We start from the raw sequence: 25,639 nt of genomic DNA, 5'->3' as shown, positions 1-25,639 counted from the left end.
ATTCCTCCCTTTGCCAATTAGACGCATTAGTTGATAATTCTGAGACGGACCCTCTGAGACTCCCAATTACGCTATAAAACTTTGGTCCAGAAATGTACAAACAAAACGCATAAAAATGTTTTGGGATTAATTTAAATATGCTTCATGATCCCTAGAAGTATTCTTCAAAAGAGAAATTCCTCATTTCTTGTGCTCGAATCTCTCGCCCTTGGAATTTCGCTAAAGCCTGTTCCCTTAATCCAAGTCAGGAAGAAATTTCCAAATTCAGAATCAAACACAGATCCTGTCCGGACGCCAAACTTGGCGGAAAAAGGGCGATCAGGCTCTTGAGCTATGACAGCGGACGAAAGACCTCTTTCGTCACTAAAACAAATGCCTTTATGAAATCTGCGGACCGATCTACGTGTGGAAAGAAGCTGGCTTCCTTTCACTCTCGGGCTTCCATCCGCTGTCTAGATGGAAAAAGAAAGTAAGGGTCGCTCAGCAGGACCCCGTACTGTGGAAGCTGCGCATGCGCAAAGCCGCCCTGAGAGCGCGCCGGGATCTGGGCGGGGCGGGGTGAGGGAAGACCCGCCCCTCCTATTTGCCTTGGCCCTCCCATCCCTCCACCGAACTTCTCTTCCTTCACCTTTGACCTCGGAAAGAAGGGGGTGGGGCTTTTAGGGACGGAAGTAGCGATGCATTGTGGGCTCGCCTGGAGTTAATCCTGAATGGAAGTGGCGCGCCGTCGCTGACATTAACAGGTCCAGGCGACTGGGATTCGGACGCAGTCTGGGATTCGGACGCCTCGGACCTCGGGTGCAGAGCTGACCGCGAGGAGGCGGCGGCAGAGGCGCGGCGAGCGTTGGTTGAGGGGACGGTTCTGCGCGGCCCCAAGAGATGGCTCACAACAAGATCCCGCCGCGGTGGCTAAACTGTCCGCGGCGCGGCCAGCCGGTGGCAGGTAACTCGGACGGGGGCTTTTGGAGCCCCCGCGCACCGGCAGGCCTGGGGTCGGCCGAGTGGGCGCAGCTTTCGTGGTTCAGTGCCTGGTAGTGGGGTTTCATGACCGAGATTTGCTTCGTGGATGAGTGTTTGGGAACGTGGACTGGAGGGAGTGGGTCGCTGGGTGGGGGCACTTGTCACTATCCGGTAAGGCTAAGTATTGTGAACGGGAACGTAGATAAGAGGTTTGTTTGGTTGGAGCCGAAGACCCAAGAACCCAGTGAACAATCCTTTGAAGCTCAGTCAGGAGTTAGTGAACCTTTCAGGGTTCCCTGAAGGGGAAGGGACCAGTGTTTGTCTTGAGATGGAGGAGGGCGGGCGGGCAGTTTCCCTCGGTGAAATTGGTCAACACTAAGACTGAAGGTTTTTTTTTTTTTTTTTTTTTTTTTTTTTAGTGACTTTTACGGAGATTTTTTTCCATAAAGATGTTTGACACAACAAACTTTAAATTTAAAGTGTACAGTTTGATAAATTTTGACTTCCCACATGAAACACACTTGAAACCATAAGCACAATCAAGATAGTTAACACAATCATTACCTCTCAAGGTTTCCTATTCTGCCCCTTGTAATCCCTTCCTCCTCAGGCAGCCGTTGATCTGCTTTCTGTCACTAGATTTAGTTTGCATTTTGTATACTTTTTAAAATAAATGGAAACATAGTGTGTACTCTTTTTTGGGAGGGAGTTGAGATTTTCCTATGTTCTTGTATGTGTCAATAGTTCATCTCTTTTTTATTGTTGAGTAGTATTCCATTGATAAAGATACACCACAGATTTGTTTATCCATTCACTTGTTGATGGTCCTTTGGATTATTTCCAGTTTTTGGCTATTACAAACTAACTTGCTATGGACATTCATGTACAGTTCTTTGTGTGGACATATGTTTTTACTTACCATGTGTGAATTTCTAGGAGAGGAATGGATCATATGGTAGGTGTACATTTAAGCTTCTAAAACACTGCAAACTCCTAAAGTCCGAACATTTTGCATTCCCACCATCAATGTACGAGAGTTCTGTTTGCTCCATATTCCCTCCAACATTTGGTTTGATCAGTCTTTAATTTTAACCACTGTAATAGGTGTTTAATACTATCTAATTGTGGTTTGATGTTGAGCATCTTTTCATGTGTTTCTTGGCAGTTCACATATCTTCTTTTGCAAAGTGTCCAAATCTTTTGCTTATTTTTAAAGTTGAGTTGTTTAGCTTATTTTTGAGTTGTTAGTGTTTTTTATATATTGTAAATACAAGTCCTTTGTTGTATATGTGCTTTTAGAAGTCTTTTCTCCTGTCCGTGTCTTGCCTTTTCATTCTTTTGACAGTTTCTTTTGAAGTTTTAAATTTTAACTAATTCCAACTTAATGCTTTTTGTAGAGGTGTTTTGAAACAAAAATTAAAGGATTTTGTAGTGAGCTGTGCATACTTACTAATTATGTGCATATCTATAGTATGTCTGCCTAGTTATTTTAAACTATTTGAAGAGAAGATTCTGTAGTCATTTTTTTAAACTTTTTTTTATTGAGTTATAGTCATTTTACAATGTTGTGTCAAATTCCAGTGTAGAGCACAATTTTTCAGTCATACATGAACATACATGTATTCGTTGTCACTTTTTTTTTTTGCTGTGAGCTACCACAAGATCTTGTATATATTTCCCTGTGCTATACAGTATAACCTTGTTTATCTATTCTACATTTTGAAATCCCATTCTGTCCCTTCCCATCCCCTGCCCCCTTTTCTGTAGTCATCTTTTAATTCAGGGTTTCTGATTTTTCTAGTTAGTCAGCTTTTTGTCACATTTTATATAAAATCCTCAGTCAATAAAGCCATATAAATAATGGATAAAAGTGATACTGTAAGGTAATTGAAGCAAGTCTTGGGGTGAGGAAATGTTTTTCTTTAACGAAAAATGGGTGAGGAAATATTTTTCTTTAACAAAAAATGAAATAATTTTCTTTATGTTCTAACAATTTTTATAGGCATTTTCACTTGTATTGAAAATAATTGTACTTGATAGTCATTGTACTTTCTGCTTGAAATGAATTGATCACAGTTCTTTACATTTCTCTTTATAGATGAATTGATCACAGTTCTTTACATTTCTCTTTATAGATCTTACTCTACAGACATTTTGACTTCTTTTTTTTTTTTTTTTTAATGGAAGTACTGGGGATTGAACCCAGGACCCTGTGCATGCTAAGCTTGCGCTCTACCACTGAGCTATACCAACTCCCTATTTTGACCTTTTTTTCCCCTTGCCATCTCTCAGTATTGAATCCTTTCTTTTTACATGTAGTTCTCTCTCTGTGGAGTTATGAAGAAACCTCTAAACTTAAATGTCTGGCTTCTTTTTTAACCTGGAGCATGCTTCCAGGGTCCTTTCATTAGAGTTACCTGCTACACTGATTTGTGAGAAAAACAAAATCATAAAGCAGGTCTTGTCAGAGTGAATATTTTTTACTTGGAATTAGAAAAAAAGTTTAAAAATTAGAATTTTAATATAATCTGCAGATGGCAAAGACACATACCGGAATACTGACTTCTTAGATGAATGGGACAAATGTGCTGATGGGGATGGATAGCAGCTGGTAAGGTGCTAGGCTCTAGGCAGTTTTATACTTGTCTAAAAAATAGAGTTTTTAAAAAAATAGACTTAAAAAATAGTCCTTTTTTCCCTCTGTCTCCTGAGGATGAAGGGTCAGGAATAAAAAGTTTTTTGTTTTTATTGTATTGGAATATTTTGACACCCAAAAGCTAGACTGTTAGTTACTGTGCTCAGTGAGTCACTAAGCTCATCTGTCTGATCAGTTGTGGGTCCTGGACAGAACCCCAGGCCTCCTGAAACCAAACTGAATCTTTACTGATACTCAGTTCTGCGTTGGCTTTTGATGCTTATTAGAAAGTAAAGTGAATACAACATAAAATTCTTGATAAGTCTCTGAATTTCCCTTAAAATTCTGTCTCTCTGTGTCTTAGAAGTGTTCATGCCACATTGTGTATTTTGGATATGCAGGGTTGTCAGTATTTTATAGTAGCAGAACAAGAAATGCTAGCTATATTCTTATAAGCTTTAGCGGAAAATAAGGAATCATACACATTCCCAGTTTCTACTTCCTGTTGTCTTCCTCTTATTTTGTTTTCTGATGATAAAAGTAATTCCTGCTTATTATATAATTTCTTTGCTATTTTGCTAAATATTTAAGAAAATGTGTTAAGACTGCTTTTCTCATTGTAAGTACTAGAAGTTCATGATTTTCCTGAACCAGAAAGAAGATGGTACTAATTATAAATAGTAATTTGTTCCACCATGAAGTCACCTTCTCTAATTAAACCACACTTCCTGTGAGAGAGCTTCTGGAGATAGGGCCAAGCTTGACTTCTGAGGAATTCCTTTTTTCTCCTTCTGAGTGATAGATTTCAGGTGAACACTTGAAGAAAACAGACTTCTCATTTCTTAAAGATAGATTATTCAACATAAAATTATTTTGTATGCACTGTGTGTAAAGAACTTCAAAACTAACAGTGGGAATATAAATATGATACAGTTTTATGATCATAATGATGACTTCGAAGTCATTTTACTTAGAAATACTTGTGTCTACTTTGTGCTGGTTTTTGGGACTAGGGAGATGATTAAGGTATAATCCCTCACCTTAAAGAACACATAGTTTCATGGAGTAGCAAACCATAATTTTAAAACACAGTTCTGTTGTAACAAGTGCGGTAATGACTCTATTATAGAATGTTATGGGATACTAGAGGTAATAAACCTAATTCTTTGTTTGATGTTAGGGAAAAAGGGGCTCAGGGAAGGCTTCCCAGAGGAGGTGTATATGAATTATCTTGAATAAATAGAAGTTTCCTAGATAGTTTTTTTTTTTAAAGGACTTCTCTTAGGATGATGATGGAGAGATAGCTTGGACTTAAAATGCAGATGTGGATATGAGGTTGGAGAGTATGAGCCAGATCATATAGGCTTTAGGGTGTGATGAGGAATTTTAACATTTACATACTTTTAAATTGCACTGGCAAACCGTTGCCATTTCTTAAGCATTGGGATGAGATGATTTGACTTCAGTTCTAAAAAGCTTACTTTAATTGCTCTGTGTTTAATGATTTGAAAGAGACAAGAATGGAAGTGGAGAGACTAGTTAGGAACTTGTCATGGTAGTCCAGGTGAAAGATAATGGTAATGGTTTAGAAGTAGAGTTGCAGCATAGTAGGCTGATTTGAAAGATCAATTAGGGAAAATGGAAAGGACTTGGTGTTGAATTTAGAATGAAAGAGAGTCAAAACTTTGTCCTAACTTTCTGCTTATGCAGTGGGATGACTGCTATCATTAAGGTTATTGTAGGGGAAGTAGGTTGGAAGAGGTATCCTTTAGATCCTGATTGCTCAAGCAGAGATGTTGAGTGTACGATTGGATATATGGTTTGGAATTCAAACAGGTTGGAGTTTTACAGTTAAGGATCATCAGCCTAAAGACAATATTTAAAAACACACTAGTTGATTAGGTGGGGTAAGTAATGCTGGTTTCTCTAACAAACCATTCTCCAAACTCAAGGGTTCCCATCAGTTCCTATCAACATACTGTCTTTATTTCTTGCTTATAGTACAATGCCTTGTGTGTTAGGCAGCCTTCCTGGGCAACTCTTCTCCAAGTGTTGACTCTGTGGGCTCTTTCCATCTTATGATGCTGTCCTCTTAAACTTGTGACCTCTAAGGTTGCCATGGAAAGGGAAGAGCAGGAATGGATGATCTCTCAGGGGGTTTGCTGACCAACCTTGGTAGTGTTATATCTCACTCCTCCCCATATCCCACTGGCCGCAATCCAGTCACGTGGCCCTCATCTAACAAAAGAGAAGCTGAGAAATGTAGTCATTCTGTGTGCTGTGGCAGAGGAAAATAATTAGAGTTTGGTGAACAGATAGCATTGTTTCTGCCATGCAGTGGAGAAGACCTTCTGGGCAGAGAATGTAGAAAGAATAGAAGAGAAGATTCCAAGATGGAGCCTACAAAACCTGGCATTTAGAAGTCAGTTAGAGGAAAAAGAGGGAACAAAGAAGTTGAGAAGGAATAGTCAGAAATCGGGAGTGGTGTTAGGTGGGTGGTAGAAACTGAAGGAGTCTGGTGTCATGGAAGCCAAGAGAACTTTTCAAGAAGGAAGGAGTTATCAGAAGTATGAGATGCCTGTGAGATTTTTAAGATACTAGGAAAGTTGGTAACAACATGAAAGGGAGGAAGGGTTGATTGATGGTCCTTGAGAAGGCAAAATGGAAAGGAGTCCAGAGAAGAAGGGAAGGAACTTGCCTTTAATGGGAGGAAGGACAAGGGATGAAAGAGAAAATGAACTCAGAAACAGAAAGGCTTATAACTGCAAAGGTGAGGCAGGTTTCTGCCCGATGGGGTGAGGTGTTGTTGAATAGCAGTTACATCCATGGGCTTTATGTCCATATTACCAGGGCCTTGTTCTCTCATTTACTAGAAGTGTGACAATGGGCAAGTTACTTAATCTCTCTTGCCTTGGTTTCCTCATCTGTAAAATGGGCATAATAACATTGCATACATTTCCATTAGGAGTAAATGAATTAATTCTTTGTAAAATGTTTTAAACCGTGTCTGATATGTGTAAATAAAGTTAGCTTCAGTTTCTCTTTACCTTTTCTTTTTAGTGAGGTTTAATGAGAGGCTGTCAGTTGAAAAGGGGATAGGGGAGCTTGTATACTTTACAAATGAGGAAAAGATATGAAACAGTTATTTATCATAGGAGTGCCTTTGAGATGGGTGATTATGATTTATAGTGTTGCCCATCTCCTGTGCTGTGAGATTTCTCTAGGAGCCTTGAGCTGCATAGGTGTGGGCCCAAAGAAATCAGGTGGTTGGGCTTATTAAGGTCTGGGTTTTTCTCAGGAGAATGTGACTGAGTAATGGGGGAGGAGCAAGGAGGCTAAGGGTATTTAGAGGAAACAGAATTGGACCTCTAAGACTACTGGGATGAAACATCTACCAAATTATTTACTATGTTTATTGTTTGTGGTGTATTTCTCCCCAATGGAAAGTAGGCTCCATGAGGGCATAGATTTTTATCTGTTTTTTTCTTTTCACTGCTGTATTCCAGACACCTAGAATAATGCCTGGTACATAACAGGCACTCATTAAATGTCTGTTAAATAAACTAAATGAAGTATCATAATCTAGGTGAGGTGATGGTGGAAGTGATAAGAATTGGTCAGATTCTGGATATATTTTGAAGATAGGTCTGATAGGATTTGCTGATGGATTGGATGGGGGGGTGTGCAGGAAAGAGACGGGTCAAGGATAACTCCAAAGGTTTATGCCTGGACTTCTAAAAACAGTGGTGTTACCATTTGCTGAGATGGGGAAGACCAGGAGAGGAGCAGCTTGTGGAGGTTGAACATTGAGAACTCAGATTTGAATATAAGCCTGGGATGTCTGTTAGACATCAAGTAGAGACCAAGTCAGGTAGGCAATTTGATATTTGAGTCTAGAGTTAAGGGAGAGTTTTGGCCTGGAGATACACATTTGTGAGTCATCAGCACATTCATGGCTTTTAAAGCAGTGAGACTAGATGAGACACCAAAGGAGTGAATGTAGTTAGAAAGGAGGTGTAAGGACAGAGCCCTGGGATAAAACAGAGGGGTCAGGGAGATAAGAGGGAGCCAGTAAAGGAGACTGAGAAGGAGAGGCCAGAGGGAGAGGGGGGAAAGCCAGGAGGATGTAGGATCCTGGAAGCCATGAGAAAAAGGTGATTCAGGAGCTTCCTCTTGAATTAACAATGATCAATTCTCTGAGAACTGAGAATTGACCATTGGTTTTAGCAATTGTGGAGGTTACTGGTGACCCTGAATAGTTTTGAAGAAAATAAAAATAGAAAAAAATGTTTTTTTAATGAAATTTAGGTTACCGTCTCTGGACAGATGTTAAGATTTCACTTAGATATTATTTTAGGTAGATATTCTTACTGATTTTATGGTATTTTAGAATACTGATTTATATGCTAAAATAGGTGGTTTTAAAATTGGTTATGTAAGATGACTTCCCGTATGCTTATATGGTAGTTCAGAAAAAAAGGCCAAAAGTTAGTCAGCCTTGCTGAAATTAGAATCACTGATAGTTGTTTGGAGAGTGATTTTGGTTACTATGCTTCGTAACATGATCCTTTTCCTGAGATGTTTCAGGTCCGTAAAATGGAGAGCGTTCCAATTTCATATCAAAATAGTGTAATAGGAATTTTAAGGAATTGATTTAATTCACTCCATTATCAGTTTTCTAGTACCATTATCTTTAAAGGTTTTATGGCAGTAACTTTATTTTTTTTAATTAAACTTTTTTTTTAATTGAAGTATAGTTGATTTACAATGTGTTACTTTCTGGTGTATAGCATAGTGATTCAGTCATACAAATATACATTCATTTTCATATTCTTTTTCATTATAGATTATTACAAGATATTGAATATATTTCCCTCTGCTGTACAGTAGGATCTTGCTCTTTATCTGTTTATCTGTAGTAGTTTGTATCTGCTAATTCTAAACTCCTAATTTATCTCTCGCCTCCCTGCCCCTACCCTTTTCCCCTTTGGTAACTGTAAGTTTTTTTTTCTATGTCTATGAATCTACTTCTGTTTTGTAAATAAGTTCATTTGTATCATTTTTTAAGATTCCACATATAAGTGATATCATATGATATTTGTCTTTGTCTTTCTGACTTCACCTAGTATGGTAGTCTCTAGGTCCATCTATGTTGCTGCAAATGGAATTATTTCATTCTTTCTTATGGCTGAGTAGTATTCTAGTGTATGTGTGTGTGTGTGTCTGTGTGTGTGTGTGTCTGTATCATGTCTTCTTTATCCAGTCATGTTGATGGACATTTAGGTTGTTTCCATGTCTTGGCTATTGTAAATAGTGCTGCTGTGAACATTGGGATTCATGTATCTTTTTGAATTAGAGTTTCCTCTGGATATATGCCGAGGAGTGGATCACATGGTAACTCTTATTTTTAGTTTTTTAAGGAATCTCCATACTGTTTTCCATAGTGGCTGCAATAAATTACATTCCCACCAACAGTGTAGGAGGGTTCCCTTTTCTCTGCACCCTCCCCAGCATTTTTTTGTTTGTGGGCTTTTGAATGATGGCCATTCTGACTGGTGTGAGGTGATACCTCATTGTAGTTTTGATTTGCATTTCTCTGATAATTAACAATATTGAGCATCTTTTCACGTGCCTATTGGCCATTTGTATGTCTTCTTTGGAGAAAGGTCTGTTTAGGTCTTCTGCCCATTTTTTGATTGGGGCTTTTTTAAAAAAATTTTTGAGTTGTATGAGTTGTTCATGTATTTTGTAAACTAAGCCCTTTTCAGTTGCCTCGTTTGCAGATAATTTTCTCCCATTCTGTAGGTTATTTCATTTTGTTTATGATTTCCTTTGTTGTGCAAAAGCTTGTAAGTTTGATTAGGTTCCATTTGTTTGTTTTTGCTTAAGGTAGTAACTTTTTAGTGTGGTAGTTTAGAACTTAAGAGTTTTTATGGAAGTTCCATTCACTGGTAATTTTCTTTTGCTGTTATATTTGATTGTTAATTTCTAGAATTTATGTTGTCCTTAAAGGTTCCAACGCAGTACCTTTTTTAAAGTATAGTGTAAATTGAGAGTGTTCCATTTAAAACATTGTAAGAAAGTGATTTTGATAATTGCTAATTACAGAGTTTTAACCTGGAACATTTTCATTAATGAAAATTGTTATCCATCTTAATGTTGTTTAGGAAGATTCTTACCTCTGAAGACAATGTTGGGACCAAGGTATGATAGTCAAGTTGCTGAAGAAAATCGGTTCCATCCCAGTATGCTATCAAATTATCTAAAGAGTCTGAAGGTAAGAATCAAAACATTTTTAAAACTGCTTTAACATATTTTCTCTCTCGTTTGTTCTTCAGGTGACTTTTTAAAGTAAACCTTTTTATTTTGAAATAATTAGTTGACTAAGAGGAAGTTGCAAAAATTGTGCATAGCATTCTGTGAACCTTTCCCCAGCTTTTCCCAATTGTGACAACTTATATACTGTATTACAGCATCAAAAGCAGGAAATTGATGTTGGTATGGTACTAGTGTTTTTTATATATATATATATATTTTTTTTTTTAATTGAAGTATAGTCAGTTTATAGTGTTGTGGGTGTAGTACTGTTGATTAGATTGTAGACCTGATTTAGTTTTTACATTCATTAATTTGTATGTATATGTACATAGTATATAGTTTGACCTAATGTATAGATTCATGGTGATAGTTACAGAACTGTTCCTTCTCCTCAAAAGAACTCCCTCATGCTAGTCCTTTAGAGTCAGACCCTCTTCACACCCCCATCCCTATAGGCTGGAAACTCATAGCTAACCTATTCCCTATCTCTGTAGTTTTGTCATTTTGAGAATGTTATATAAATGGAATGATACAATATGTGACCTTTTGGGATTGGCTGTTATCACTAAGCATAATGCCCTTGAGGTCCATCCAGGTTATTGTATGAATCAACAAAAATTTTGTTCCTTTTTATTGCTGAGTATTCAGTTGTATGGATGTGCCAGAATTTATTTAACCATTCTCTTGCTGAGTGCTTAAATAGCAATTTAATCAATTTGAGTTGTTTCCAGTTATGAGGTATCGCAAATACAGTTGCTATGAATATTCATTACAAGTGTTTATATGAACGTAAGTTTTCATTTTTCTGGACTGAATACCCAAGCAGTCGTACCATACCCAATGGTATGATGATTGCAGGCATGGTTAGTTTTACAGGAAATTGCCAAACTTTTTCTAGATGAAAGTTGTGATTTTAAATGTTATTCTGACATGATACTAATTATATTAGTTTCCTAGGGCTGCTCTAACGAATTACCAAAAACAGGGTGACTTAAAATAGCAGACATTTATTCTCTAACAGTCCTGGAGGCTAGAAGTTCCACATCAAGGTATTGGCAAGGTTGGTTCGTCCTGGAGGCTGGGAGGAGAGTCTTTTCCATTCTTTACTCCAAGCATGGCCAGCAGTGCTTGGTATTCCTTGCTTGCAGCTCCATCAGTGGTCTCTGCTTCATTCTTAACATTCTCCTGTGTGTTAGTATCCAAATTTCCCTCTTATAAGGACACGCTAATCCAGTATGACTTCATCTTGATTATATTTGCAAAGACCCTCTAACCCTGTTTCCAAATAAGGTCACATTCACAGGGAGTTAGGACTTGAACATACGTTTTTAGGGGGCAGAATTCAACCCATAACACCAACCATCGTTACTCTTCTATTTTATACTCTTGGTAGTCTGTTATTGTATGCTATATTAGTACATTCAAATATTGGTGCCTATTACGTGCAAGGCTCCTATCATGGGATAGTGAAGTTACCACTTGGTTTTTGGTAACCTGTTAACTCATTCCTACTCTTGGTGTAGTTTTGGGTCTTTATTTATTTATATATTTTTATTTTAGCTCACTTGTAAACTTTCAATTTTTAACCTTCACTACTAATTACATGTTGAAAGTTATACTTAACATTTATAGAGCATTAAGTATTTCCCAGGCAGAGTGCTGAGAGCTTGGGCTTGGAAGCCAGTTAGTCTGGGTTTCAGTTCCAGTTTGCCACTTACTGCTTTTGTGGTGAAGTTGCATAATCTCTTCATGTTTCAGTTTTCTCATTTGCAAATAAAATTAATGCATATAAAGCACATAGAATACTGCTTGGCACAGAGTAAGGACTTCATTTAAATCTCAACAACAACTGTATAAGGTAAATTCTATTATTATCCTTATTTCATGGATCGGGAGTCTATTAAGAGAAATAAATTTGTGTGTGTAATAGATGTATGAATGTATGTATATACCTACAGATACCTTCACACGCAAACACATTATTCACACAGACACATCACATGCACATAAACACATTTATACATATATATATGGGCTCAGGGCGGCTTAGTCACACAATACAGTTTCTCAGTTTCCTTAGCCAAAGTATTCATATGTATTTAGAAAATTCATATTTTCTTGCTCATGTCCACTTTTCATTCACTTCTTATTTTGGACCTGGAGACAAACAGCATGGGTTCTAATTCTAACTGAGACACTGTATTATGGCATCTAAAGCTTCGTGTGTGGCAATAAGATCACTGCAGAAGCTATGTCGGAAAAGGGAAGAGAAGTAGGCTCAGGGGTAGAGATTGCAAAAAATGCCATCAAAAGTACATTTCCTGTAAGTGCGAGCTTGCTTGATTGGTAGACCTGTCCCTTATCCATACAGGACCTGAGAAATTGGGAGGAATCAACAGAGCACATTAAGGCAGCTAGTTGTATTTTAGAAGCACATAATTTTGTCTGTTTTGTGATTTATGAAATTTAAATATTTTTGCCATTTTTCCCCCTATGACAATGGAGTTGAATTTTTCTGTAGACTAGTCTCCTTTAGGAAAAGCTGACAACAGTTACTCAATAAAATCAATAACAACAAAAGAGAGAAAAATAATTTAAAAAGTACACATTGTTTTTCTTGCCATTCTTCTTAGAGAGTATATGCTTTAGAATGAGGTGGAAGATATGTGGCTTAACTGTTCTTTTACCTCGCACAGTTCAGGTGTGCATTTCTTAGTGAGACTATCTTGCTAGGCTGAATGTGATTCTAGTTGTTAAAGATTTCTCAAACCTATGGCCCCTGAACACAAACCAACTACTTTAGTTACTGCTCAATGGAATAAATAATGGTTTTGTTTCAATACAAGAGGAAAAACTGGCTGAGAAATGGGAGTGAGTCTTCAATGAGATGCATAAAAATGGCCATGTGTCCTGTTCTTTATTGATTATTTAAGGGATTTACAAGGGAATTTTGACTGTACACACTTTTTACCCTACATCCTCACTTTAGAATTTAACTGCCTAACGTGGTGTAGTGATGTGATGGCTGCTTGGAGTGTTGATTTGGTGTGTGCCTGGAGCTTGGGTTGGCTGTATTTCAGATAGAGGCTATCCCTGTTCTGGCTTCTTGTCTAATAATCACTGGAATGGCAGATGCAGAAAACTATATTAGCGTTTGTGTTTTTAGGTAAACTTTCGTAATGTTGAAGTGGAGTCTTTTGCTCATGTTCTTGTTTCATCATTATTTAGGGGTTAATTTATCTCACTTAGTGCCTGCCAAAGTTCTGTGCTTTGAATAAGACTTGGGTAAGTGATGCTTTCATTGTTAATAGTTCATTGCCAGAGTGAACATACAATCTCCCTCAGTGGAGCTGGATAAACTGGCCTCAAATATTGCCATTCAGTCAACTTGTTTTGGAACAAATTCAGTTACGAGTAAATCTGCCCTTTTTTCTTCCTTTCTTTCTTTCTTTTTCTAAAGGTTAAAATGGGCTTGTTGGTGGACCTGACAAACACTTCAAGGTTCTATGACAGAAATGACATAGAAAAAGAAGGAATCAAATATATAAAACTTCAATGCAAAGGGTAAGTCATGTATTAAGTTTCTTTAATAATGAAACCTTTCATTGAAATTTATAATCTCTTCTTTTAAAAAGGGATGTTTCTGTATTACTAGACATGGTGAGTGCCCTACAGCGGAGAATACTGAGACATTTATTCGTCTGTGTGAGCGGTTTAATGAAAGAAACCCACCTGAACTTATAGGTATGTTTGGCTTTACCACTGTTGAATGTTTTATTTTGTGATTGGGTTTTGATTCTCTTTTTCACAAGTGAGTTGGTGAGTTTTTTTTTTTTTTTTTTCATTTTTATGTAATCACCAAGAGTGTTTATTAGAGTAGTAGACTAACTTTTGTGAACTATAAAATAGATGTATTTTTCTAATTTTTATATTTTTGAGATAAAGCCCTAATAGTCCCTTTTCAGTTGTACTGTACCTTAAACACTATATATTTAATTTTTATAATTTTGGATTTTATACTGTATGTATCATTCTGAACTTTCCTTTTTTCTCTCATATTATATTTCTGAGCATGATCCATGATGATGTATGTAACTTGTTTATTTGCTGTGGTGTAGATTCCATCATATGAGTACACTATTAGTTTATCTTTTCTCCTGTTGATGGATAGTTCTTTCAGCAGATATATGTTGATTCTACTCTTTGCCAGATACAAGTTCTTAACACATCTCAGTGGAGAAAACAGAAAATAGGGATTGGTGGGGGTGGAGGGAGGGAAGGCAGGCAATAAACATAAATGTAATAAATAAGTAAATGTTCTTAAAACAATAAGTACTTAAAGTATTTGTGTTATTTTCAGTTATTTTTTACTATTATAAACAATGTTACTAGGAGTGGTTTTATAGAAATTTTAAGGTTTATGATTTTTAGCTTTGATTCTTTGCTCTTTCTGGTATTTATATTGGTATATGGTTTGAATTGAGGATCTAATTTAAATTTTTCTATATAGTCAGTCATTTGTTTCAGCACAGTTTATTGAATAATTTTTTCTCTATAGTTAGATGCCATAAATTAACTTCTTATATGTACTATTGGAATTTTTTCCCAGTTCATTTGCCTTTTAATCTTTTTGCTAATATTTAAAAACTCTCGTTGTTAGTATATTTTCTTTTGTGATTTCTTTTTAAAATTTTAAGTAGCTAATATTTTCCCCATTTAAAGAATTGACTGAAAAAATTTTAGGAATAGTAAAATTCAGAAGATAAAATAGTTGGATACAGATAAATAAGAAAACATCAATAACTTTTCTGCAAATAAACAGCAACTAGTTAGAATATATAGTTAGAGTGATCTCATTAATGTTAATAATATTGGCTAACATTAAACATTTCCTCTCTGCTAGTCACTCTGTAAATCACTTTATATACACTATCTCATTTTCTTCTCAATTCTGTTAGGTAGATATTGTCACCTTCATTTTATAAGAAACAGGCTTGAGAAGGTTAAGTGACTTGCTCAACATCATTCACACAATTGGAAAGAGTTAGAGTTTAGATCAGATCCTAAGTAATCTGAGTTGACAGTTTACACTCTAAACTATTTCTGTCTTCTGTAAAAGAAGTACAAAACACCAAGGAATAAAGTTATTAAGAAATGTAGAAGTTCTTTATTAAGAAAAATGTACTTGGATATTAAAAGACTGAAGAAATAGAGAGATTGTTTTCAAATTAATTTCAGATTTTTAATGTAATTCTGAGCAAAATCCCAATGAGACTGGAAGAATTACTATGAAGTGAATTTCTATTTGTAAAATCCACTTCCTCCATTAAGTCAGTAAACATTTATTGAGCACAGAAAACAATTGTTTGGCAGATCATCAGGCAAGATTGTGAGCAAGAAAAAATTTGAAAAACAAAAGAATAAGGGGGTTTTCCTTACCAGTTATTAAAGCATGTGGTAAAGCAGTGGAGACTATAGTTGTTTCCTGGTGGTAGAGATGGAGGGGGAGGGTGTGATTATTCAACAAATGATGTTGAGACCCTTAGCCAGCTATATAATAAAATATATTTTAGGTTCATATATTTTTGAAAGGACCCATTGTAATACAGGGGAAAATATAGGTCAGTATTTATTTAACTCTGAGGTAAGAAAGGATATTCCAAGTATATCATCAAAGGCAGAACCCATAAATAAGTATTTTTTTAGGAGTGTTCCTGGACCACCTGCATCAGAATTATCTGAGGATCCTTATTAGAAATGCATGTTTTAGGGCCCCATCCTGGACCTGCATAATCAAAAACCCTGGGAATGAAGCCTAGGAACCTAACCTTTTTAAAAACAAGGGTTTGTGCCTTCTGAAACAGCCTATACTCTATGTAGTATGTATCTTTAAATAAATCTACCTTTACTCCAAAAAACCAAAAACCAAAAAGAAAAAAAAAAACAAACAAAAAAAACAAAAACCACAAGGGTCTGAGGTGATTTTTATGTACACTTAAGTTTGAGAACACTGTCAAGAATTAATGCCTATCAATGATAATAGTAACAGCTGCTATTAATGAATGCTTATTATTTCCCGGCAGACTTGGTGGGAAACTTTAAATGAACAAATGAAGGAATGAAAGAATGCAGTCTTTTCACAACCACTCTGTGTAGTATGTGGTGGTATCCCTATTTTACAGATAAGAAAACTGAGCCTCAGAGAAATTAAGTAGGTTGCCCAAGGTCACACATCTGATAAGTATTTAAGCCAGGTTTGTAATCTAGTTTCTGACTTCAAAGTCCAGATCTTTAATTGCTTGCTACACAGGTTTCTAGATAAAAGAGAGAGAAAAAAAAAGATTCTGTATTACAAAATACAACAGAAGCAGAGCAAAAAGATATTTGACAAATTGGGAGCAATATTTGAAGCATATATATGACAGATTCAAAGTTAATATTCTTATAGACAAAAAGATTTTATAATCCAACAGGCAAAAGAGGCATTCCTCCATAGAAAAATACAGAAAACAATGGAAATGTAGTTTATGAAAGATGAAATATAAATAGCCAAGAAACATGAAAAAATTTTCATTTTTACTTCTTAACAAGAGATACAAATTCAAATATGTTGTTACCTTCCCCCATCAAATTGGCAAAGATTAGAAAAAATACAGTGTTAAGGATTGGATAAAATGGTTATACACACACATTGTTAGAGTATTAATTGGTACAGCCTCTCTGGAAGGACAATTTGGTGATACTTCTCAAGATCCTTTAAAGTGTTCATACACTTTGTCTCATCAAGACTACATCTAAGAATTTATTTAAAGGAAGTAGTCAGAGATGGACATAAACATTTATGTGAAAGGAATTTAATCACAGCTTTGTAATTAAAAAATGAAACAGCTTACATATCTGATAGAAGCAGATCTTTATATTGTACAGTATGAACAATTATTTAACAAAAGAATAGTATTATGGGAATATATGACATGATACTGTGATATGTATATATATTTACACATTCACATGAATATATGTAACAAATACCTATATATTTAGGATACAACTAGAAGATATACAGCCTAAAATAGCATTGAAGCTTTTATTTGAATAATTAAAAACAACTTTTTTCATTTGAGAGAAGCCATTGTAGGGGTAAATGCTAAATATACTTGAAGAATTCAAGAAGAATACCAAGACATCTTAACATCTGGAATTGGATGTCATGATTTCAGAAGGATTAACACTCCTAGGTTTAGGAAAACACACTGACCCTTGTTATAAATTGTCCATTTGTATTCTTGGTAGAACTGATGGGAAAATTTTCTAAATTGAGTGTTTTATGAGTTACAAAAATTATAGAACTCTGCTACAATGTATTGTATATATTATTTTACATCAGTAGTAGCGATTCATGTGGATTGAAGTGGAAACATTTGCTTTGGGCCCGCCCAGTTTGGGAGCACAGATTGCAGTGGCAGTTATTTATTGCAGTGATACTCTGAAGACAGTAACAGAAGCTGGTCTTAGAGCTGGTTGCTGGTGACGCTTTTCCAAACAAAAGGAATAAAGAATCAAGTTTGTGTTCTTAGGATCTGAAAATATTGGCCTGCTTTTACAGTATTTTAATTGTGTTTTAGGATCACAGATGGAATTTTCATCAGCCTTGCACACGTTCTTGACACACATTTGTGACATAGCAAAGTTAGACTTGGATTTACTTTCAAAGCTACTCTTTTAAAAAAAATTGTTTTTAAATTAGCTGATGTAATTGTTAATTCATTCAGTTAGCCTGGTTGTGGGATAATACTGTAGACTTAGTGGAAATGTTACGTTCTTGCAACACTTCATACAGAAGCGTCAAACGTTTTCTGACACTTAGAAAGAGCTATAGCTTCATAATCCTTCATCTGAAACCTGTGGGGTCAGATGTTTCCAGTCCTTCCCATATGTTACCTTCCCCTAGGGGCAGTACACCCTAATTTTTCTTTGTTGTAGAAATTTTCAAACATACCATAAGTAGGGAGAATAGTAAAATGATACCTCACGTATCCATAACTCAGCTTCAGTAATTGTCATTTTACTGATTTTTTTTCCATTTTTCCTCTTTTTCCCTTAAATTTGTTATTGAGTATTTTAAAGCAAACCACAGATGTCATGTCATTTCACTAAAAATATTTCAGTATGCATCTCTAACTGATAAAGATTTTTGGTTTTTATATAACCACCATGCAGTTATGTCAAACAGAATAATGAGAAATTCCTGAAGGTCATCTAAAGCCTAGTACATTTTCGGGTTTTCTCAGTTATCTACAAAATGCCTTTTTAAAGTTAGATTTTCAAACCAGGATTCAACAGTGTCCACATATTGCATTTTGTTGGTATGTCTTCTAAATCTCTCTGATTCTCTTTTTTTTAATGCCCATCCACTTCTTGGAGAAAGTAGGTCATTTGTCCTATAAAATATTCCACATTCTGGATTTATCTGATTGCTTCCTCATGATATTAGTTAACATTTTCCTTTGTCTTCTGTTTGTCCTGTAAACTGGTAGTTAAATCTAGAGGCATAATTATATGTTTTAGGCAAGAATACTTCATAGGTGGCATTGTATAGTTCCTTTCACACCACATCAGGAGGCACAGAATGTCTGGTTGTCCCACTCTTAGTGGTACGAAGATGCGTAAGTAGGCTCAGGTGGTGGCATCTTGTTTCCTCTGTTGTAAACTTTTCCATCTGTCTTTTGTCAAATGACTTTATTATCCATTGATGATTGTTGCCTTAATCCAGTATTTCATTTGGAGTTGCAAAATGATGATTTTTCTGATTCTCTCATTTCTTCATGGATTAGCTGGAATTCTTCTTTAGTAAAGAACTATTCCTTCTCAATAATTTGTGGTTATTCTGAAATGCAGTTTGTACTGGAAAGGCAAGTTAAATGTTTGATTCTTTTGTTTTTCCATTTCCAGAATGATGAATTGGTATTTTACCAATCTTCAGTGGTGACTGATTAATTTCATTTTTTTGGAGTATCTGTATGAACCGATGAGTTTTTATATGGTTGATGTATGTAAATCAGTTGCAGTCAGTATTTATTCTTGTGCCCAAATTGCTCTGTCCTAGGTCATTGGGAGCTCATTCAAGTTGGTTTCTGTATCCTTTCAATATCACCCCATCAGTCTTTGATGGTTTCCTTGTTTTCTGGTACAACATGTTTTTCTTTTTTTTTTCAGTTTTATTAGGTGGAATTATTACAGTTTGACTGCACATATACAATACATTGCATGTAAATACAGATACACAATATACTGCACATTTTTAAAATTTACGTATATGTACTGTTCATTGTTTCTAAGAACTTTTAGAGCTTTAGCTTTTTAAACTTACAGAGTTATCAAAGGAATAAAGCCAACTGCAAAATAAAAATTAATTCAAAAAGCTACATCCTGCTATCAACAGTAACATTATTTATAATTGCCAAGATATGGAAGCATCCTAAGTGCACATCAATAGATGAATGGATGAAGAAGTTGCAGCATATATCTAATGGAATACAACTCACACATAAGAAAGAAGGATATTTTGCCATTTGCAGCCCTTCACTTTTTTTTTTTTTCACTTAAAAAACCAGAATTTTATAACTGGCATAAACATTTCCATTGCATCAAAAACTACAAAATGCCTAGAAATAAACTTAACCAAGGAGGTTACCTGTCTTCTGAAAACTGTAAAATATTAGTGAAAGAAATTGAAGTTGATACAAAGAAATTGAAAGATGTCTTATGCTCTTGGATTGGAAGAATCAACATTATCAAAATGGCCACACCACCCAAAGCAATCTACGTATCCAGTGCAACCCCTGTCAAAATATTTACATTTTTCACAGAACTAGAACAAACAATTCCAAAATTTATATGGAACCATAAAAGACCCCGAACCACCAAAGCAATCTTTTGTAGGTTTATTATTTTTTTTCTCTTTCTCCTTTTGGTTCTCTTTTCTTATGGTTTGATGACTAGAGAAGTTCCTTTAACATTTGTTGTAAAGCTAATTTGGTGGTGCTGAATTCTTTAGCTTTTGTTTATCTGTGAAGCTTTTGATTTCTTCATCAAATCTGAATAAGAGCCTTGCTGGATAGAGTATTCTTGGTTATAAGTTACTGCGTGCCTCAGTATGTTCCTCTTTGGGTTGATCCTGTGTGGAACTCTCTGCGCTTCCTGGACTTGGGTGATTGTTTCCTTTCCCAGGTTAGGGAAGTTTATTGTTACTATCTCTCCAAAATTTTTCTCAGGTCCTTTCTCTCTCTTCTCTTTCTGGGTTCCCTATAATGATTGTGTATGCTTCCCAAGAGAATGAAGTCTCCGTTTCCCTCAGTCCTGTGGGGCTCCTGGAGCTAAGCCCCGCTGGCCTTCAAAACCGGATGTCCTGGGGTCTCTTTCTTCTCCCAATGCCAGAACCCGGGCTGGGGAGCCTGACATGGGGCTTAGAACCCTCACTCCTGTGCGAGGGCCTCTGCGACTTAATTATCCTTCAGCTTGTGGGTTGCCCACCCGGGGTGGGGGATGGATATAGAGCCTGATTATATCATGAGCACGCCCCTTCTATTGTCTCGCTGTGGTTCCCTCTTTATGTTTCCGGTTGAAGATCTTTTTTGTTGGTTCTGGTCTTTTTTTCGATGGTAATTTAGCAGTCAGTTGTGGTTTCATTGTCGCGAGGAGAGGCAAGCTCGTGGTCCCGGTACAACATGTTTTCCAAACTTGGAATCAGTTATTTCTCTAAGGACCCTGGTTCGTTATAGTGGAAAATAGTATTTAGAGATAATCTGGGTGTAGAGAGCATTCCATAATTAAACACATTAACATTTCTGCAGTTAAATATATGAATATTCATTCACACTCAGTGAGAAAAATAGAGTATAAATAACATCACATCAGTTCAGGTCAGGTTTTGTCCCCAAATGATCTACCAAAAATCTTAATTTTTAAGAGCTTTTTTGAAATTATGATTACAAATAAGAGATTATAGATCTATATAGTACGTTTATTTGCATGTACAGATATGACTGTTTTGAGGATAAGAATTTTGTGGACTGGAGAAATGGACAAATCTGTTTTGTGTTAAAAGAGAAGTGGCTGATTTCTTGGTAAAATGGTAGACTGTAATAGGTACATAACTAATGCTTCTAACTACTTTAGGTTTTTCTAGTTATAAATACCTGAGACAGATTTGTGAGTATGTATTTTCGTGAGTAATACATGTTTATTTTGGTAAAAAACATTTCTTTGATTAAATGAAAATATTTAAGATAACTTGACACATAGTAAGTTCTAAATAATTGTTTGTTTCCTTTTTCTGTTCTTACTTTTTTTTTCTCATTTAGACCAGGGGGTGTTTCGACCTCAGCACTGCTGACGTTGTGAATTGGATAATTCTTTATTTTGGGGGACTCTCCTGTGCATTGTAGGATGTTTAATAGCATTCCTGGCCTCTACCCGTTAGATGTTAGTGGCACCCCACCAGTAGTGACAGTTATAAATGTCTCCTGACATTGCCAGATGTCCTCTGGGGATGGGGCAGGCAAAATCCCCCCAGTCAAGAACCATTTATTTAGTTTGGTCAGATACATTTTTTGATTCTAAAAATTAATTTATCTGAGTAGTGAGATAGAAAGGAAATTGGGTATATTGAGATCAGGCTTTATTTAAAAAGATATGTTGCCACCAGCCCTATATGAAGTCACCTTTCTTAATTTATACTTATATTCTGGCATGTATATTTCTATAGTTATAGCTCATCTTTCTCTTCTTTTGTTGGGGAGATTGTTTCCTGTCTTGATTTGATTTTAAAAGAGCTATAGTTTTCCCTTAATATGTAGATTGATGTTAATATTTTTTGAAATGTGTAAGTTTATTTCATTATATTACCCTACCTAGAAAATGAAGACAAATTTAAATGAGAAGAGACTTGAGATAGTTAAGAGTAAGCTAATCTTTAGTTATAAACTGTGCTTTACTTGCCACTAGATGGACTCATTCTCACAATGAACTGAGGAAAACTGAAAACAAAAAGCTTTTTTGTTTTTTAAACATTGAAGTCGTATCAGACTTGGCTTATGGTATATTTATTTATGGCATTTTTTAGCATCAAATCCATAATCTTCCAAATTTTTTTGTAGAATTTATTTTAATGCAGGTTTCTGTAATCTATTTTACTTAACCCTTATCTCACTTAAAAAATCTGGTCATCTCTGTCCTTTATGATTGGATTACTGCATTCTGTTGATTGTTATTTTGTGGTTGGTTTTATTCCTTTGATAATTATGTAAGGCTAAAAAGCTAAAGCTCTAAACTGTTCTTAGAAACAATGAACAGTACATATAAGTAAATTTTAAAATGGTTTTATAAGAAAAAAGAATCCAGTCATCTAGTAATGTTTTGAAGTGTAAGATAACAATAAGGTAAAACTTTATGTATTTACATAACAATGAGTATTAAAAGAACATTGGTACTTTTTTAAATTATGTATCATTATATGACTTAATCACTTAACTGGCATTCTTACAGTTCCTATTCATTAAATATTTAGTAAATTTTGCTAAAGTAAAAATTGGATGCAAAAATAGTAGTGGTGTAGGTGAGAAACATATCTAAAGTTAGAATATTTGTCTCTTAAATTGGTCTGAAATAAAGTAGGCAGGAAATTTCATGTTGGTTAAGATACATGTTAGAAGGGGAGGGTATAGATCAGTGTAGAGTGCATCCTTAGCATGCATGAGGTCCTGGGTTCAATCCCTAGCACCTCCATTAAAAAATTATAGTAAGAATAAATAAAATTTATAAAAAATACATGTTGAGTAAAAAAGTCTGTTTACAGCTGACATCTTTGAGTACTTTTGAGGCACCTTTTCTTATGAAGCAATGGAGATGCTGAATTTATAGTTTTCGTGATTATAGCAATTTATTTCTAAGGTTATCTTTTTATGTTCAAGGCTTGTCTCTTCATTTTTTATCTCTTCTCTTCAGAAACTTTGTCCAGTTATAGCCTTGTTCTTTATTACTTTCGACCTCGTAATTTAACCAGGTCCTCTCAGCCTATAAGTGTATCTAAGCCTTTCATATTAAACTATACCTCCCCCAAACTGCCCCCCTAAAACCCCACATGTTTCTTTCTGTTTTATATTTCTCTTTCCCCTTCCTAGCTTTCTAAAAGAGTGAGACTTGAATTCATTTATTCTCATTCACTGCATTGCAATCTGGAGTTCCCCCCTCTGCACTCTTAAACAAATAGTGACTTTCAGTCTGTTGGTCTCTAGATAACTTTAAAGTAGTTTTATTTTTATTGTGCTGTGTATCCATCAGTTATTTTCTGTATCTGGTCAATTGTCCTGAATGTGTGTGTGTGTGTGTGTCCTTTAGAGTTGTGTGTTTGATGAAATACCACCTTATTTAAAGTGCTTGGAATCTTTTAGTTTTAAGATAAAACTTTAGACCTTATATATAACTGTCAATCAGTTAATTGCATATAAATCAATATATAATATTTAATATATTTATTATATTTATAAATGTATGACAGTATATTTATTAATATATAATATTATACGTATAAATATATTTATTATATTTAAACTTCTAGCTAGTGCTATAAGTTATGCTTGTAACTTAAACTGACAAGTTTAATAGTTATGAGAGGGCCAAGTTTTAAAAATGTAGTTATTTTATAAAATGGTTGAAGTATTTTGAGTGCACATTGGAATTTTAAAGTGAAATGTGGCCTCTGAAGTGATTTATTAATTTTAAATCAAAACTGCTTTATTTTCTAGGTGTTCATTGTACCCATGGTTTCAATCGTACTGGTTTCCTCATATGTGCCTTTTTGGTGGAGAAAATGGATTGGAGGTATTTGTTTCTTGTATTTAGTGTTTGATACTTAGTAACTGATAAACTTCTTTATTGATTTTTTTCAGTTTTAGCATTTTATATTGCCACGTTTTTGGTGAAGTCATGATTAACATGATTTGCAGTGGTTTCCATTTTAGATTTGGTTAATCTTTAGAATACCATTCGTTACCATTCATTTTGTACTAAGTAGCACTTTTGAGTGCTTGTGGATCGCATATAGGATGTGTTTTCTTTTCCAGATTTTTTTTTTTCACATCTTACAGAATTACCAGAGACAAATTCTCCCTATAGTTTGTGTATGTTTTCACCCTGGAGGTTACTCTTGTATTTCTTTTCATTTTTAGTATTTCCTTTTTTAATAGCTGTTGAGTACTAGCAAAAACTTAAATGCTATGTGGAAAAGGTATTTTTGGGGACAGAGTTACTCTTTTTAAACCAATCAGCATGTCTTTATGAGCACCTGTTTGTGAAATGCCTTTTTAGATTCTCAGAGATTAGAACCTTAGTTACCCGAAATACCTGAGAGAATGGGGTATCACTAACTGAATTTCCTCATTTACTTTGAGGATCATCGTTATTTTTGTTTACAGAGCCTTTCATGCAGTAGGTCCTTCTCTGAATATAATCAGCTTCTAGCTCTGCCTTTCTGGCCTACAGATGCTCTGCACAATAACCCCAGACTCCTGTCAGACTCAGTCTGTGCTTAGCCTTTCTCAAATGACTTGCTCTTATTGCCTGGGTCTGTTGAAAGTTACTGAAGAACAAGCATGCTTTTCTTTCCTTTTTTTTTTTCAAATTGCTATTCACGTTCTTTGACTGATATTTTTGCTTAGCATCAGACCTCAACCTTCAAGGCTTTACTTAAATTCTTCACAGACTCTCCCCACGTCTTGTCTGTACACTCATTACAGTTTACCTCTAGAGTTTAGGAAATACCAGTGTACATTATAATAACACTTTCAGAATGAATTTATCTCTTAATAAATTGAGTGGCTTGAGAGTAGGGGGACCGTGATTTGTCCATTTTATAAAACCTCTATTGTGCTTTGTATGGTGCCTTAAATATAATAAGTGAATTTTGATAAATCTACATAAATGGAGAGTAGTGAGGAAATTGCATGGTGTTTATTTTCCATAGTATTGAAGCAGCAGTTGCTACTTTTGCTCAAGCCAGACCACCAGGAATTTATAAGGGTGATTATTTGAAAGAACTTTTTCGTCGCTATGGTGATATAGAGGAAGCACCACCCCCACCTCTATTGCCAGATTGGTGTTTTGAGGATGATGAAGATGAAGATGAGGATGAAGATGGAAAAAAGGAATCAGAACCTGGGTCAAGTGCCTCCTTTGGCAAAAGGAGAAAAGAACGGTTAAAACTGGTAATGTTTAAAAATATTATTATATAGTCTTTTCCTTTTTCTTCTACAGGTCTCTTGAGATTTATGCAGATGGAATGTTGACTATGTTTGTTTAGCTAGATTTGTAAGGTTATTTCATTCTTGATAGCCATGGATCTTTGCCTTTTCTACAACGTAAATTCATCCTGGGTTTTTTTTTCCCCTTTAAGTAAACCAAAGAACTCTTAAATGGTAGAGTGAGAATTTATTGTTTTCTTTGCAAAATATTGTGAAATTCCAATTAAATACTGAGTGAAAGTTTTTACTAATGCTTTGCAAAATTGCCTCGTAGTTTAACTTTGCATATAAATTCTGTTCCTTTCCATGGGTGGTATTTTCATAATTTTCTGTAAAGTTGAGCTCAGAAGATTCTGATTTTTTCTATAGCCAATTCTTCTTACACTTCTAGAAATAAAGGGCCTAACAAAAAACATTAGGTGTTACC

At 35.4% G+C, this 25,639-nt stretch overlaps 1 protein-coding gene across 1 annotated transcript in view; it reads left to right on the top strand.

Moving 5' to 3' along the window:
• Positions 1-673: 673 nt before the first annotated feature.
• RNGTT (RNA guanylyltransferase and 5'-phosphatase) overlaps positions 674-25,639 on the top strand; it is a 183,860-nt gene continuing 158,894 nt past the window's right edge. The window contains exons 1-6 of the mRNA XM_032484877.1: positions 674-943; positions 9,763-9,872; positions 13,374-13,477; positions 13,569-13,657; positions 23,719-23,794; positions 24,936-25,176. Of these exons, the coding sequence (XP_032340768.1) occupies positions 880-943; positions 9,763-9,872; positions 13,374-13,477; positions 13,569-13,657; positions 23,719-23,794; positions 24,936-25,176 (684 nt within the window). The 5' untranslated portion in view covers positions 674-879. The remainder of the gene's footprint in view (positions 944-9,762; positions 9,873-13,373; positions 13,478-13,568; positions 13,658-23,718; positions 23,795-24,935; positions 25,177-25,639) is intronic.

The sequence above is a fragment of the Camelus ferus genome, chromosome 8 (genome assembly GCF_009834535.1).
Source record: "Camelus ferus isolate YT-003-E chromosome 8, BCGSAC_Cfer_1.0, whole genome shotgun sequence".
Classification (NCBI taxonomy): Eukaryota; Metazoa; Chordata; class Mammalia; order Artiodactyla; family Camelidae; genus Camelus; species Camelus ferus.
This window is presented reverse-complemented; position numbering and strand designations above follow the sequence as displayed.